Source organism: Acromyrmex echinatior, chromosome 2 (genome assembly GCF_024713525.1).
Source record: "Acromyrmex echinatior isolate Ae372 chromosome 2, ASM2471352v2, whole genome shotgun sequence".
NCBI lineage: Eukaryota > Metazoa > Arthropoda > Insecta > Hymenoptera > Formicidae > Acromyrmex > Acromyrmex echinatior.
Window position 1 is genome coordinate 11,259,267 of NC_141853.1, and position 17,112 is coordinate 11,276,378.

Genomic DNA, 17,112 nt, shown 5'->3' on the forward strand with positions numbered 1-17,112 from the left:
AGTTGCGTTTAAAATTGTGTAAAAAAAATATTCATATTGTAAAATGTAAACACACTTCTCAGATATGTATGTGTAATTGATTTTTCTAAATCGATTAATTTATTGTATTCCTATCAATTTTAATTCATCAGGTAAAAAAATATAAAAATAAACATGTAACATTCTAATATAATGAATACCGTTCTATCTTTGAATATATCACATGCAGAGAAATATAACATTAACTTTGTAAATTATATTTGCAATTATTTTGAAACAATTATTCAAATTCTTCTAAAAAATTGTGATAGATTTTATCTGCTTAATGCAAAATTGTGTGTACATAAAAGGTGAGATAAATCCACATATTGTAAAATCATAATGAATAGAACATGAAAAACAGATCATTCATAAGAAGAAATACATATACAAGCAGAGGATCTTGTGAAAACAAACATACATTCGTACACAAATGGACAGATGGACACACACATAGACAGAGTTACCTATATAGCTGGTGACGAGGTTACGGAATTTGCGGTGATTCCCCTTAATCTCAGGCAGGTCCACTTTTGGTATTCAATTTTCGAGTTTCGCAGGTCAGATGAGGTCATTGGGGGTTGACACGAAAAGAAGTGCACGGGACACAAAGAAACATTAACATTTAGCTAATACCGCTTATAATATGATTATGTATACCGAATCATTGAACGAATGATAAAATCATAGGGACTGCCGAGAATAGATAGAAACATTAAAGAAAAGTCAGGGTACACTTAATTTCCAAACATGTTGGAAGTTGAAATACAAAGCGACCTTAAGATTGTATTTCTTTTGTGTACTCGGATAGAAAAAATTAATATCGTAGATACCAAGCAAGTTGCAAGTTATTATCCGAGTAAATCAATTGAATCTTGTTGCATTCGAAGATTTATGCGACTCAAGTTTCTGCTGTTGAAATGACGTTTTAACGTATGATAATTTAAAAAATATATTACACTAATTATATGACTTTCCCTAAGATGTTTGGGCTGTCAATTGTAATTTGTTTAGTCATATGATAAAGTATAAGTGATAGGTGATTAACAAAACGCAAACGTACGTAACACAACAAACACATTGCACGATACAATATTAAGACAATATACAAAGTGTAACCCGCTGATGGTGCAAAAAACTTAATATGAATAACGACTACTAGGGAATGTATGTCATAATAAGGAACGACGTCAATAATGATGGTAATAGTACTAGTATAGCAAAAATAATGATAGTAACAGTAATAGCATTAGTAGTAATAGTAACAGTACAGTAACAGTAGTAGTATTAATAGTTAAAGTAGTGGTAGTAGTAGTAGTAGTAATATAAGTAGTAGTACAGTAAGTTATAAGTGTACGGGTGGGCTCATAAATGAAATGAAATTGTAAACAGCGAAAATGTTTATTGTAAAATATATAAATATGTACAATGGTGCCCACGTTCAGTCAATAGCTGAATATTTTTACAATAAAAAAAATTCTACTTCTACCGATTATTCTCGCTCTCACACTCTCGCACTCTTTTTGTAATTAATCTCGTACACCCACGCGGTCCTACATTTGCTACTATTGCCAAAAATATATACGTTCAACATTATATATCGCAGAGATTCTTCTACAGATACATAGACCGCACAAAACTAGCATCTCTATAAAGATCCTTTGTATCGAGAAAATTATGGCATGCATTTTTTTTCTTTTTGAAGTATTAAATACGCTACTTGAATGCTCGGATGTATTTCATGCGTTCTACTATATCTTTTTGTACTAATAAGCTCTGATGAACGAAAATATATCAATGATTGCTTTGGCGCATCGATAAAATAGAAACTTTTCTCATTAAGATTTATTTATCCTTGACACATTAAAGAAATTTCATATAAAATTTTGGCACATGATATTTATTGATCGACTGAAAAATCTAAACGATAGAAATCGTGATTGTGATAATCTGTACATTAACAGATGCATACATATCTTCAGCTATATTATCTTCAGACTATATCAAGGAAAAGTTATTAATAAGCAAAAAATATTTGATTCTAGCTTTTATATAACATTTTATAAAACTTTTACTTTAAGATGATTGTTTTTTTTCAAACATAGCTCGGAATAAAATCTAGTATACAGGAATACTAATGGAAGTCAAGATTAATAATATCGATATATAAAAAATACTCAGCTATATCTGTGGACACCAGTGATTGGTAATTCACTATTACTCTATAAACAAATATATCAAAAAAATTGTGTATCGAAAAAAAATATGAAATGCACAATACGGTTGAACTTAAAAACAAAAATTATTATAAATTATAGAAAAATTATATATAATAAAATATACAAACGTGTATTGTGTTAGCAATTAGTTACACCAAAACAAAACCCAAAAATGATCAATTGACACTCATAAACCCAAAAAATATTCTTATTCACAGCATTGATTTGAAACGAATGCAGGTATCCGAAAAGCTCTGTTTTGGATCGGATTGAATTCTATTGATATCGCATTCGTTGAGATAAAAAGCGCATTATTCTTATTTAACAACAAATAATTCTAATTATGCATGATATTTCATTAATTTACGCAAGGCACTGATAGATAAATAAAATTTGAATAGAATCATGATATTGATGCAAGCACCATGTCTAGATAATTTTCGGATATCCGCACAGTATTTGTCGCATTCTCTGCAGTCATTCAAATATCTTATAACGCTATTATAATCGTTAGAACATTTTTCTGGACGGCTAAATCTGTGATAAAATCTGTTAGGACAAAATTGAGTCGCTGGCTTGCGCTTTCAACATTCTTAAAATACAAATAACTAGAGTATTTATTAAAACTGGCATCGCTTGTGTCAATCCTGATAATAGTAGTATGTTTGTGGAAGCTAATATTTTGTTGGGTGTCCTAATGTTCCAATTCGTTAATAAGTTTGTTACACGCTAGATAAAAGAAACATGTAACTATACAAATAAAGTAAATGAGTTTTGTAGCAAATTGTAATAAGAAGAAAAATATGTTCCTAGCTTACGGCTTACTGCTGTCTATGAGGATTGGTATATGCTTTTTAAGTAACAATATAAGTACCTTACTAATTATATCATTCTAACACTATATATATATTGTAAGTACCAGTTTTGAGCTTCATTTATAATATACTTTTGTCCTACTCTCATTTTTCATCTCGTCAAATGTTTAAAATATATCTCAAATGTCTCAATAAAAGATTCGATAGCATTGTATATGGTTGAATCACAATATCGATGTTGTTATTATAAACAAAAAAGATTTTGACTTTCAATTTAAATATCTTACAATGACTAGTTTTCCTAATTACAGCTAAAACTTATTTTCTATCTTTGTAGGAAGTCAGTTATCTCTTATCTAATGTACCGAATTAATGTGATCAACCAGAAAACAATGATTAAATTACTGATAGGTAAGTAAGCGTGAAATTATTCATAAATTAGCGAGTTTTGCTGAGTGTAATCTTGTAGTCAAACTTGTTAGGACAGGTTGATTCGGATGGTACTTACGTGATGGTATTTTCTTAAATACTGTCTTGGCCATGAAATCCTGAAAGCGTTGCGCATAAAATCCTGGTCGGTGCACTGATACAGTGTCCTTAGAAAATAAGAACATTTCTTTTATATTAACAATAGGACGTTGAGATCAATAAAAGGAGGTCAAAGAGAGTATGATAATTAAAAGGAAATCTATAAATTCACGCGCGCGCATGTGTACTATATATACGTTACTTACCCCATCATGTATCATCGATTTCCACGTATGTTCCAGTTTCTTTTTCAACCTGTAGCTTTGCAAAATGTCGATAATTCCAAGGAACAATAAAAGACGTTCACCACGCGCGTTTCTGGCGGGAATGCCACCTGAACTGTTGGGAACATAAAAATGAAATTTATTATAATTAAAAACATATTAACACATCTATATAAGAGTTAAATGTATCGTGCTTACGGTACATCATCCTCTTCATCTATTGGTTCACTCTCAGCCTGAATACTTTCCATTGCTGTACTATGAGCAACCAACCTTTGACGATTTATACTACGAGATCGATTTAAAGCAGCAGCGCCTATTCTATCCTCTTTCTGTTTTTCTCTCTCAGATTGAATGAATCCGTCACTTTCGCCACCCATTTCATCAATTTCTTCATCGGCACTTGCCGATAATCTTTGTTCTTGCTATAATATATTATGTATATGTATAGTATGTATAGTATGTAAAGACAAATATATACTGACATTTACGTGATATGAAAAATGTCATGTGATATTTACAGCTTTTTCTTTTACAGCCTGGTCAAGATTATGGATTCCAACAAGTAAAGAATAATCCATAATTTTGAAACTTTCTAATACACGACAATCCCGTTGAATAGTTTTTACTAGTGCACCATATGTGTCAGCTTCTAAAAAGATACCCTCTGGATGATGTTCTATAAAATCTAGGTCTTTGTACGTTGGTGAAGACTTCGAACGTTCTGTTTTCGATGCCTAGAATTTTTAATATATAACGTATTAAATAAAATTATATACATTGAAATATAATATACTTATACATATTCATATAAAATATTACAAACCTTTCTTTTGTATGTAGATCCTTTTAAATCATATTTTTGATGCAATTTTACAGATGAAGGTAAAAGATTATTCATAGCAATTAATCTAACATTTTTACTATTACATCGATAGCAGTACAATCCAAAAAACTTTGGCAATAATGTTCTTGGATTCTGATTTAGATTCTGTAGGAAATAATATTGTTGTTATAAAAAAAGCTTATATGTTAAAAATAATATTATATTGTATAATTATCTACTTCTAAGAACATACCATGTAATATCCTGGAAGTAGAGTTTGCAAAAACTCTCCTTCTTTGTGTTGAACAGTCTTTATGATGAATTCATCATCATCCGTTAGATAAAAGATACTCCCACTGGCGCCAGGATTTGATAACTCACGTAATGGTGCACTACACATTGACATCTAAAAATGTAAGTTTTATTATTAGTACATAATGTTATAATTTATACAGAAAAAAATTTCTGAGATTTGTTTACCAAAAAATCATCCGGTTGAATGCCAAAGAGATCTCTAAAATAACGAAATGCAATAGGTGCATAGTTCTTAAATTTAAACTCCGAGAAATGATGGGCTGGAGTATGATTTGATCCTTCACTAGGAAAGTTCGTTGTTTCCACAGTCATAAAGTCTTGCATTAATAAATCACGTTCCGGTTTACTTGCAAGACCGCCAACAGCATGTTGTATACCCAATTGAATAGATCCCATAATTTGTGTCGTTTGAATCTGTATAAAATAAATAAAAAATATATTTTTTTAACTAATCATGAATATATAAAATTACAAATATTATTGATTTTAATTTTATATCATGCCTACAATATTAATAAAGAAAAAGATAGTAATGTCCCATGCTATTAAGTAGAGAAAGTCTAATCTCTCCTGCAATAAGCTTATATCAGGTGATTGAATCAGTAAACATGTGTAGCTGATCATCACTCTCATTGATAGCTAAATAAGAAAAGTAGCTTATCTCTTTTATTAACATCAAAAGACCTTACCACTCATACTGCTAAACATAATATAGTATAAGCTTATTAAGTCTTTCTCTTTCACTTAATAATACTCTTTAACTTTGATTACAAAGCGCAAAATCTGAAGAAACTATCTATTAGGAGTGCTACACTGGCATTCTTCCCATACCTTCTTATATGTGATTTCACCTCCCACTCCAACTCTTCGATGCCCAATTTTCCTCTCTCGTTCCGATTTGTTTCTTGATACCCCCACAAGGGTCTTGCCACCTGTCGTACCATGTTGTACTACTGAGCTCTGCAAAGATAATTGATAGTACATAACACATGCTTGTTAACACCGAATATATACTCAAGGAAAATAGTTTCACTTTAAATAATAATAATTCAATGCAATCTGAAATGCGCACAGCGAGAATTTATATGTAACAAATTATATGTGTTCCGGCTAGCTCGCATTACGCAAGGTCTCAGTATGTACACATCACAAACTATCTGTTGTAGCAGAGTGTAGTATTTAGCACCATACGGAAGAAATACCGAAGATGTCTCCGGTTACGCGCGATTCACATGAATGATTATAAGAACTAAGAAGAAAAGGAGATTTATAGATATTGCTTCGTTGTGATAGATATCGCTGCGATTAGTTATACATTTTGCAAAAATATGTGATTATCGAAGCATGATATCCGCGATAATCGTTCACGTGCAACAGTGATTTATAATATATTTCTCTTATCTATATTTTTAAGCATCTTTTACGACTTCTCGCGAGTTGTAATAACAAAAACAAATCGCAAATTCGAAAACCCGTTTTGCGCACAATTTGACTCTTTCGCAAGCGTGCAAGAATCGATTCTGCGGACGTTCGAGTGTAAATTATCCATGACGGGCAGATCTGTACGTCGTACAAAAATAGAAATGATTTCGCGAGTAAACTTAGGATATATCTGGCGCGACTGGTTGTAAATAGAAGATTAAAGAAATCTTATGTTATGGTCGATGTTGATCTATTTCGAATTAATTCAAAAGATATCAGACAATTTACTTGTTCCAGATTATTATCTTTATTCCCATTTTATCTTACGCACTCGGCATGAACTTTATTTGGAAAGTAATAATGCACGATCGTACATTGAATGTATTTATAGAATAAAAATCAAATGAAAAACATACATTTAAGCGATCGCAATAAATTAGTAATAAATGCAATATGAATGTGGATCCGCGCAAAAGTGGAGCGAGTGTTAATGGAAAATAATTAAAAGATGATGAAATGCACATTACGAATCAAAGCGGCTTTTTCGTAGATGTTTCCTTTTTAAAATTATTTGAGAAATAAAAATTCTTGATAAATCTGTATAAAAAATATTTATTATTTATTAGAAAAGGAAGATAAGGGAGCATAAAATTAAGAAAGATATAACAAAATACAAAGGATTTTGTTTGAAACTCGCAGTGAATGAACATAGTTTTTTCATTTGAATTTTTTTTTTTGCTAAATCAACAATGAAATTATTATTTACGAGTTGACTTTTGAGTTGTGCGCACGAAGATACATGTATGCATGTATTTCCATTTATATGATTACATTAATTGCTAGTAATTATTTAAACATTAAATCATTGGAGTCTAATAAAATATTTAAATAAAATCGATTTTGTCATTTACAACTGAAACACATGTATTTTTTGGGAGAATATTTTAAAAGTAGTATTTATTTAGTTAAAGAAAAATCGATACTTACATCAAATGATGTTATTTTCTCTCCGATTGATTTATCTGTAAAAAAAACAAAAGCATTTTAATCACGTCATATGAAGTAATATACCTACCTATGTATTTTGATAACAAATAGCGCTCAAGTTAGATAACGCGATATAATTCCGTAAAAATAAGTATATAATATAATATATAAAATTTCGTAGAATTAAATGCTCTTTTTATTAATAAAATAATGAAAAATAATTCAATTTGTCATATAATAGATTTTGATAAAACTAAAAAAATGATAATAAAATGATAATAAAATTAACATTTTATATACACAAATTCTGTTAAATAATTAAGTAAGAACTAGATATTATTTTATTATATTATATAAACATCCTGATATAATAAATAAGGAAATCCAATATTTTTTGTTAAAAAGATTTTTCAAAAACAATTTTTCATAGAAATGTACGTGTACGAATATAATACAAGTAACACTGATACGTATAAAAAAAATTTGAATCTCTACATGAAATCAACAATTTTTTAAGTGTAATTCAAGAAAATGAATATTAGATATTAGAAACAATATATGATTTCAATGATATTTTTACGATCGATTCGCTGAAGCGAGATTGCTTCTTTCATAATACAACACGTATTACTGAAAAATATTTACAGCCTTCTGATATTCCATGATTTATATTTCTATTGCACACTTACTATTAAAGTGATTAATTAATTGTTAAAATTTACTGCATATTTCTGCTTTCATGTATCTTATTAAAGAAGCAACACTGTATGAATTATGTAATTATATATCATCTTATATTACATAATGTCTAGTATTTATGAGTTATTATTTCATAAATAATGTAAAGTGGACGTGTTTTTATTATAATAAAAAGATGGCACCTCACATATCTATTTATAAATAATAACTTCTTGAAATAAATTATCAAAATACGAAGCCGCTTTTAGAGATGAAAGTCGCCAGAAGAAGTCTGTGAATCATCGATAGATTTATTGATAACTAATAACAAGTTTATCGTTTCAAGTGAATTTTGAATTAATTAATTACTGCGTACAGTATCCAGTTTGTAGAAAAAGCGGCACGTGTACGTGCGAGGAAATAGTGGTTTGCGATATCGAGTGAAAAAGGCCCCTGGGATGATACAGCCTGTAGAATAAGGGTACACCGAGTCAAGATGTCCTTACTTAGCCTTCTATTTTTAACCATCGTCTCCCGTTGTGAGCTCGTGATTCAAACGCGTGCAGTGGACTTGGTTCGACTGAAACTAATTTTTTTTTCAACAACAAAAACCGTAAAAAAAGCGGCGCCAGTAATAGAACCATCACCAAAACCATCAATGAATTTCTCAAAGTTACGCATAATACGCGTATATTTAATGACATTTGCATAGAAGAATCTACGTTTGTGACGTCGCGTTTCACACATCGCGAAAAAACGTGTGAAACTATCGTATTTTCTTTCGAAGCAACTAGAATGAATTGTGTTATGTAAACGTTTAAAGTTCTCATCCTTGAGATAATAGAGACATTCTTCAAGAGATAATATTCTCTTGTTCTTTCGTGTCCAATGTAATCAAAAACTTAGAAAATAATACATTTCGATTATCATGTATCATGTAGTAAGAGAGAAAATATGAATAAAAAAAAAATCTCAGAGATGTCTTCAGAAGTGAGAAAAAATTACAGTCACTAAACATATAATATGATATTTCCTAAATGTTAAACTTGTTCAAGAATAAAATGTAATGAGAATACAATTTCCTTCATCTGTTAAGGATGGAATGAAAAAATAATCTAAAATTTAACACAATTCCTATCAAAAACTCAAGAAATAATCTATTTCGAGTATTTCACGTAATGTTTAAGAGAGAGAATATGTGAGACGAACAAAGAGATCTCATTTGAAATGTCTAGAGTCTAAAAGGAAGAACGAACTAAAGTCACTGAATATATAATACGACATTTTACGAACTTTAAACTTTAAGAATAAAACGCAATGAGAGAGTAGGTATAACTTCTTCCATTTTCGAAAGATATAAGAATGAAATAAAAAAATAGTTCAAAGTTTAACAAAATTCTTATTTGCTTGTAGAAGTACGATTCGTGTCAATAAAATGTATGAATATGGCCGAAGGATTTTCTATGCGAAGGAAGAATCTTTCGCTTGATAAAGGGGAAGTCGTTATCTTTCGAAGAAGAGAAATAGTTCGGGCATGCAGTATCGCTTTCCAATGCGCGTTCTACTTTTGTAGGCGATGTTTTCCTACGACAGGGAAAAAAAAAATCTATTTTTCGGATGGCGCGAATCCGATAATAGTGGCATTATCGCGACTGTGTGGCAAACTCCACGCGAATTCTGGAGCACGGGTTTCCACGTGCCGTCTCGCGGCGTCGTTGGCTCGATGCCCCATTAATGTGTGCTGTCATCTTCACTGTCATAACGAATTCCGGTCACTTCCATTACACTAGATTAGTGCATCCTAAAAGCTGCTCTACATGAGATTAACAAAGTTAAATGTAAAAGCATATATAAATATTTTTAACGATTAAATATCCAGTAATGATATTGTCGCGTTATTTGGTATAGAATATGTATTGTTTCATTGTCACAATTATATTATGTCAATGTACTTTACATAAAGCCTTTAATGTGAGCTAATCCAGTTACTAGTATAATGCGAGTGACCGAATTCATCATTCGATAAAGATCAGAAGAGGAATGATAATCTAATCCTTTGAGTTAACATTTTGTTATTTTTTACTTATATATGTTAAAATGTAAATTAATTCATGGTTGAATTTCCAATAAACAAGTGAACGCTTTATCGTCGTTTTGACGTTCAAATGACGTCTTCAGCATTAAAATAACAAACAACGGCTTATTTACTGTTTAGTTTCAAAATAAACAACATCCATATCAATGTGTACACTTAGTAAATAATAAACTAAATTCGAGTCTTCTCAATACATTTCTTCAATTAAAATATTCAATTCCGTTGTTTCAATTAAATTAATGGCATATTATTAGGTGTTGGAATTAATTCGTAGCGTTTTTTAATGAAAGAATGTTATTTATTTCACATGAGCATTAAAAAATACATTAATGAAAGTACTTCCCATCACTTGTAAAACGCTACGAATTAATTCCAACACCTAATAAATAAGAGCAGTGACGACCTATAAAAATTATTAAAAAAATTATTAAATAAGGTATAATTGAGTATAATTATAACTTAAATTGGGTAGAATTTGACATTATGAATTCAACAGTGCTGGAGTTGTGGCGAACGAATCGCAGTGTATCAGGCGAATCGTTTGACAAATCGAACACGAAGTGAAAATCAAGCGTGGAATTCGCATACTCGATTGGAATCAGCAATGGCAACGGCGAGGATGAAATCCGAACGTACTCGCTAAATAACGTTCGGTCGATGACACTAAAACTCGTATATGTCCCTAATTATATTTCTTTCTTCTTCATTCTTATATTAAATTTCACGAACATATGGGAACCTTATTCTCGCGTAATAAAACGTTACCTAGTGTATCCCCTTTAACGAAATGGTGAAAGACGAGCCTGGCTCTTCGAGAAAAGATCTCAATGGCATTATCCGTTCAATGAAGTGTTTCCAATTTTCGGACATTCCGATAGAATAGAATTTATCGAATGCGAATTGAGAACAAAGATTCATTGTATTTGTTATTTTTACAAGTCGAGCTTCGCTGTGCAGTTTTCAATGCTAGATATCTCGTGTAATTACGTAATGTGTGTCGCGTAGAAGGAAAGTGTGTCGTGCGTGGAATGTGCGATGTTTTTATCTAAGGATACTCAAGTCTCGGGGAGTAGACTGAAGACATTATTCTCCACGTCCTTAAATGCCCCTTCGCTACGTGGCGATACGCACTATCGCCGTGTGTGTGTGTGTGTGTGTGTGTGTGTAGAGGAGATTAGTTTTTAACGCAAGTTAACAGTGCAAATTAACAGTGCGTTAAAAACTAATCACCTCTACATGCAGACGATCATGCTGGAACAAGTTTCTCGGCCGTGTCGTTCATCTTCGTAGCGTCGGATTTTTTTCAGTGGAGCATACACCGGAGATTTAAAATTTCCCGAAAGCCGTTCCATGTTACTCGATGTCACGATTGACAGCTATCAGCTGTCAAATTGCGATAAAATATAAGAGAAATCTCAGCTTGGCACGCAAGCTTTTATTATTCGCAACCGAAACGAATTTTTACTATTGTATCTTATGATGCGAGTGAAATGATACGGATTCCGCTACAAGATTAGATGCTTTTTATTTATGATAAATTCGATCACTTACACTACAATGGATTAATACACATTATTGTATTATTGTAAGGTTAGTTTATATAAAGTATCCGAATACAATGGTAAATAATTTAATTAACTTTGATTTCGTTGTCAATGAAATAATATATATATATTCTGTTAATAAACGACATTGTCAATAATATATATATATTCTGTAAATAACATGTTTCTGTAAGTAAGTGTTTTTTCCAACTAAACTTCTCAGACAGTTCACTTTTTCTCTTTATCTTCTCAACGAAAAGGAAAAAAGATGAATCAAGAAATTCAACTGTCTAGCGATAAAATGAATCATCGAATTGATGTTGAGTCAATATTGAATATGTAATATCAGTGATTTCGACATCAATTAAACGTCGATACGATGTCTAATAGACGGCCATTCTTCATTGGATAAAAAAACAGGCCTAGTATCATTATTAGATATTTAATTATTTAAAATATGCATTATGCTTTACATTAGCATTTAGCTTTGTTAATTTCATGTACAACAGTTTTTAGTATGCACTAATTTAGTGTAATGCAAATGATCAAATTCGATATTACTAACACAAGTTAATACCAATGTCGTCCCATCTTTCTTGGCATTTCGTGAGTAATAAAGACAGAACGATACTTGCATTGACTTGTGTCAATTGTATCACCAAATGGAAAGGTATCCATTGCATCGTGAAGACGACAGGAGGATAGAAATGGTTCGGAGACCGTCAAATTTATCCATCGATCGATTACCTCGCAGCTCGCAGGAAGGAGCCACGTCGTCGACACGCGGAGCGCATTTCGAAACAAACATTCCCCACGTCTCGGACGACACGGACTCTTACGGACTCTTACTCTTACGTTCGCGCTTTGTAGGTCGGGTGACACCCATTAGCTGTCAAACACAGTCAGTTAACATTAAATTCGATCTTCGATTGAACATGAGAGTAGCGCAAAGCCGCGTGCGAGGCGCGAGCATCGCGATCAGGTTGCGATTCCAGCCACGGTGATTCGCGAGAATCGAGGAAATCATCGTCGAGCGAGAAACGACGCCCGACGCGGCGTCCGGGGTCGCGGTATAGGTTAGGTCACAATGGATGGTCCAGGCACGCGGCAAGGAGGAGGAGGGAGATTAAACGGAGTACGGGTGTCACATTCACTCACAGTCCTCCTCGACGGTGGATTGCTCCGGTCTGAGGTGATCCACCGTGGGCTGCGCCGGCACGGGGAAGCTCGTCGTCTCGACCACCTCGATCACGTCCACATTGTCGCCCGAAGCCATTTTGCGTGCGTCGCCTCCGTCCGATCCCGCACTGACTCACGCGTAACGGCAGTGGTGGTGGCGGCGTCGGCGGCGATGGTGGTGGCGACGGTCCCCCTGACAGTTCCTCGAAGGAGCCTCCTCGGTTGTCGCTCGGTTCTCGTCGCCCCGCAACGGACGCATGTTTCGACGGACTGCTGGCGCGCGAAAACTGTGCCGCGGGCGGCGGCTACCCGTTCGTTGTAGACGACTCACGACTCACGACGCGCGCGACCGATCACGATTGATTACGCGACCCGTCGTCGTCGGAGTACCGCCGCGCCGTCCCGCGCGACATCAGTCGCGGTTCCGGATTCCGCCGTTCGTTGTAAAGTTGTAATATGCCTCACTCACGGTTTGCCTCGAATCGCGGAGAGAAAGAAAGAACCTTGCCTAGAGTCTCGCGTTGCAAATCTCCAGTCTCAGCCTGACAGCGATAGAACACAAACGATACGGTATTTGACGACTGCTTGGCGACGACGACACTCGCGAGAGCTGTCGAGAGTCCCGAAAGAGCGCCTCCAGAGAACCTTCCGTGTACCGCCGTTTATCGACCGAACGTTACCGCGGCGCTGCGCGACGCGTCGTGACACTGGCGCCGCCAGACGGCCGCGCGGCGAACTTCGAATGCCATCGCAGCGCGCCGTCGTTACGTTTGAATTCTTCGCGCGAATTCGCGCGCTCTTCACATGGGCGCGCACTGATTGCACGTAATTACAGAAGCGAAAGTAAGCGGAAGGCGTGATTAGAGAACAGGGAGCAGGAATAACCGGAAAATTTAAGGGTGTGTTAATATACACTCACGCTCTTTTCTCTTTCATGCTTGTTTTTTTATCAATGTTGTTTAATTTTAATCTTGGCTTAATTAACTCTTCATCTTTTTCTAGTTCTAGAAATTAGAAAAGTAATGAAGAGTAAGTTTAATTGAGATTAAAGTTAATTTACATTAGTAGAAACGTATCAGTGATCGTTTCAGATTGCGAGAACGCTTCCTTGTTTATGTAATAATTTTAATTAATGTAAATGTCGATGTAGGTGTCGAAATTTTTTATGGAATTTAGTTTCTCGAGGTTACATTAAATATTTATGTATCTGGTAATTAAGGAAAGAAAAATATAATTTAATAATATTATGTGTAATGCAATGCTAATATATCTTGTGTGTAAATTATGAATATTTCCTTTGTAACTTTTGAACAAATAATTATATAAAAATTAAAATATGAGAGAAATAAATAATAAATTTAGATTTTTTTAATATGTATGTTTTGAAATAAAAATGCGAAATGTATTCTAAATGACAATGTCTGTATAATCTTATGAATAATATTTAGTAAAAGTAAATATCAAATGAAAGAAACACATAACATTGTTATAATTTCATAACGATTCTCAACAATATAAGTGTAATACAACACATGTGAAATTATAACATTGTTGTTATATCAGTTTTAGTTGGTGTTTATTAAAATAAAAATGATAAAAATAAAGGCATTTTAACATTTTATCCAAAATTGCATTTTATCAAAAATAAAAATTAATAATTTCAACATTTCTCTAACATTATTTATTTCTACCATTATTATCTTGCATACACAAATAATAAATCTTATTGAATCCGAAGTTCGTCGCTAATCAAATTTTGTAACAAAATCTTACCACAATTTCGATAAATTTTAATGTTTTTATCCTTGTTTACATTACATAAAAATATTTAATTTTAATCGGTATTTGTTCAAAAATTTCCTTAACTAATATTCCAGTACACTTAATATTAATGTATAATATCTTTATTTGAATTTAGTGCTTATAATGCACAAGATTTATTTATTTAGCAAGTAATTTTTTGATGGATATATATCGTGATTTGATGTATTTACAATCAGTAAAATATTAAAAGTAAATTAATAATACAGAGTATATAATTATATGTTTATATATTTCAGCTCTACACCATGGTTAAGTGGCTTCTAAACAACACATTATTTCAAAAAATATTTCTTCTAAGCATTAGCAGCGCACTTACATATAAAATCTTAATGGGCTACATCGATTACAACAATAAGGTTATACATTTAAATACCATTTGACATGTAATAAATTTGTATAATTTAGAAGAAATAATAATTAATTTTAATAATCATGTAATAAATAAGCTTATTAAGTTATTTAGAATTTTTCTATAAACAAATTAACATTTTTTTTTAACTCTAATCGATAATTGCTTCGAAAGTTTCTTAACTGGTAATGGTGTTCGCAGGTCTAATATACTTTAAATTAATGTATCTTTGTAAGTTGTTCACATTTCAACGAATATATTCATTAATCTGAATAAGTATCAGCTATTTTGCCTGTCAGAAAACGAAGCATGCTCAATGATCAGTCACGAGCGTCGTGTATCATTAATTAATTATGTCGGCTGCATTCATTATGGAGCATATAGTGATCGCGCAGGATAGTTCATATAAAACGCTTAATGTGCATTAGACAGATGAGATTTATATGGTGGAACATGTAATTAATTATCAAACTCAGCAAAACTTCCTCCTTAATTTTATCCTGGAGTTTGTTGTCCATCTCTTGTCCAGATACTTCCGCGTACAACACATTAATTCAATAAAGTTTTTCATATCGATCTTGTTTCATATCGCCTATGTTTAATGGTATCACATACCATCCAAGGAGAACAATACGTCAAAATAATGTTAAAGTGAATCTTGAATGATTGAAAAATAACTTTTAATAATTATTGTAAAGTCGTTTTTATATCATAATGACTTGTGTTCTGCTTAAGTGTATATGTAAGTTCACTTCCCTTATTATGATTTTATATAAAATTTTATATAAGTAAAATTTATGGATTCAGTAGCAAGAAATTATTTTTAACTTTATTAAATGGCTATCTTATTAAACCGTTATGTATATATTATTTATTTTAAACAATTTTTAATTAACAAGCTATATAGTTTTATTTACTTAAAAACTGAGAAACAACATATTTAATATTTAATTACAAATGTAGTCGAACAGTGTATAGTTGTAACTCATTGCTGGAAATATTTCGAACTTCTTATTGGATGTCATTTCATACTCGGGTGAGCTATCTTATTTAATTAATCATTTATTTAGCCGACACATCCATTGTTAACGATCTTTATCAGTTCCAAGCATCGTTAGCGTGACCTTCGGCATAACAAACGTTAGTTCATAGTGCGATCTGCTGACCCTAATTCATTTAGTAAAAGGACGCTGATTTTTATTTCTCCTTGTTCGACAAAAGTACTGTCGGTTAAAAAGCAGGCCACTTGCCACGCAACGTCGATTCCGCGATTCAAATGCAGGAAACTTTAATTACTCCGGTGAAACGAACTTCGCTTTCTTGCGATACTCTGTCCTTGCATATAACTTTTCTCTTTCTCTTTTTCTTCGAAGGTAGTTGAATATATGGAGTCGATATCGTACCAACAAGCCCGGGAATCTACTAAGATGAAAGGTAGTCGAGAAGTCTTTCCTTTGGATGAAGTCAACTCATCCGCGTGGGATCAATGCACAACTAACACAAAGAATGAGTAGATCTTCATTCTGCAATGAAACGTACTTGAATTAAAAATTAGAATAAAAGATTGTTTTTTAAATCAATATTAATATATCAATATTTTTTCATTTATGACACGCTTTTGATAAAAGTATTTTATATTAAGAATATTTTTGAAATGTCTTAAGAAAAAATTATATTTATGATTTTGAATAAAACATTTCTGGCTGTTTCATTTAGAATGTTTCCATTTTCTGGCGTGTTATCTGTGTTTCACAATGTCAATCGTTTATGTATGTGATTATATTATCATATAGTTAATATGTGTTTAGAACTCAGAGATCGTCTAGTTAAAGAATCTGGTACAACATTCAGTCTTCTCGCAATCCCCCAAGAATTTAAATAGATATCGTGAGTGTAAAGCCAGAAAGAATATAGTATTTCCTGCATAGGACGCAACAAAGGAACAAAGATACCGATGAGCGGTATAATTTAACGTAAGACTTACATGCAATGTGATAAAATCTCGAAAAAAGTTACAGTTGAGATCTGAATCTTTTACCCAGATCTGTCGAACTTACCACGCGAGAAAGAATTCTTAGGAAAACAATAG

General features: G+C 32.5%; 2 protein-coding genes across 8 annotated transcripts in view; one reads left to right on the forward strand and one right to left on the reverse strand.

Annotated features, from left to right (window-relative positions):
• Window positions 1-13,464, reverse strand: part of PIP5K59B (Phosphatidylinositol 4-phosphate 5-kinase 59B) — a 32,760-nt gene extending 19,296 nt beyond the window's left edge. For 6 of the 7 annotated variants that reach the window (XM_087403070.1, XM_087403073.1, XM_087403069.1 and 3 more), the window contains exons 1-11: window positions 12,830-13,464; window positions 7,355-7,389; window positions 5,777-5,905; window positions 5,111-5,359; window positions 4,884-5,036; window positions 4,631-4,795; window positions 4,326-4,541; window positions 4,003-4,229; window positions 3,787-3,919; window positions 3,561-3,648; window positions 486-548 (exon numbers count right to left, since the gene is read on the reverse strand). In XM_087403070.1, the coding sequence (XP_087259196.1) occupies window positions 486-548; window positions 3,561-3,648; window positions 3,787-3,919; window positions 4,003-4,229; window positions 4,326-4,541; window positions 4,631-4,795; window positions 4,884-5,036; window positions 5,111-5,359; window positions 5,777-5,905; window positions 7,355-7,389; window positions 12,830-12,947 (1,576 nt within the window). In that variant the 5' untranslated portion in view covers window positions 12,948-13,464. The remainder of the gene's footprint in view (window positions 1-485; window positions 549-3,560; window positions 3,649-3,786; window positions 3,920-4,002; window positions 4,230-4,325; window positions 4,542-4,630; window positions 4,796-4,883; window positions 5,037-5,110; window positions 5,360-5,776; window positions 5,906-7,354; window positions 7,390-12,829) is intronic. The other variant, XM_087403071.1, reaches the window with a different exon arrangement.
• On the forward strand, window positions 13,021-16,735 carry LOC147910487 (uncharacterized). Its single transcript, XM_087403673.1, has 4 exons — window positions 13,021-13,169; window positions 13,735-13,749; window positions 14,911-15,030; window positions 16,397-16,735. The coding sequence occupies exons 1-4, from the start codon at window positions 13,023-13,025 to the stop codon at window positions 16,535-16,537; spliced, it is 423 nt and encodes a 140-aa protein (XP_087259799.1). The 5' UTR covers window positions 13,021-13,022; the 3' UTR covers window positions 16,538-16,735.
• The last annotated feature ends 377 nt before the right edge of the window (window positions 16,736-17,112 follow it).

Excerpts from the sequence above, each read along its gene's own strand:
- LOC147910487 (XM_087403673.1), top strand. The coding sequence starts at position 13,023 with ATGGTGGTGGCGACGGTCCCCCTGACAGTTCCTCGAAGGAGCCTCCTC. Across the intron at positions 15,031-16,396 it reads ACATCGATTACAACAATAAG|GTAGTTGAATATATGGAGTC; the intron begins GTTATACATTTA and ends TTTTCTTCGAAG.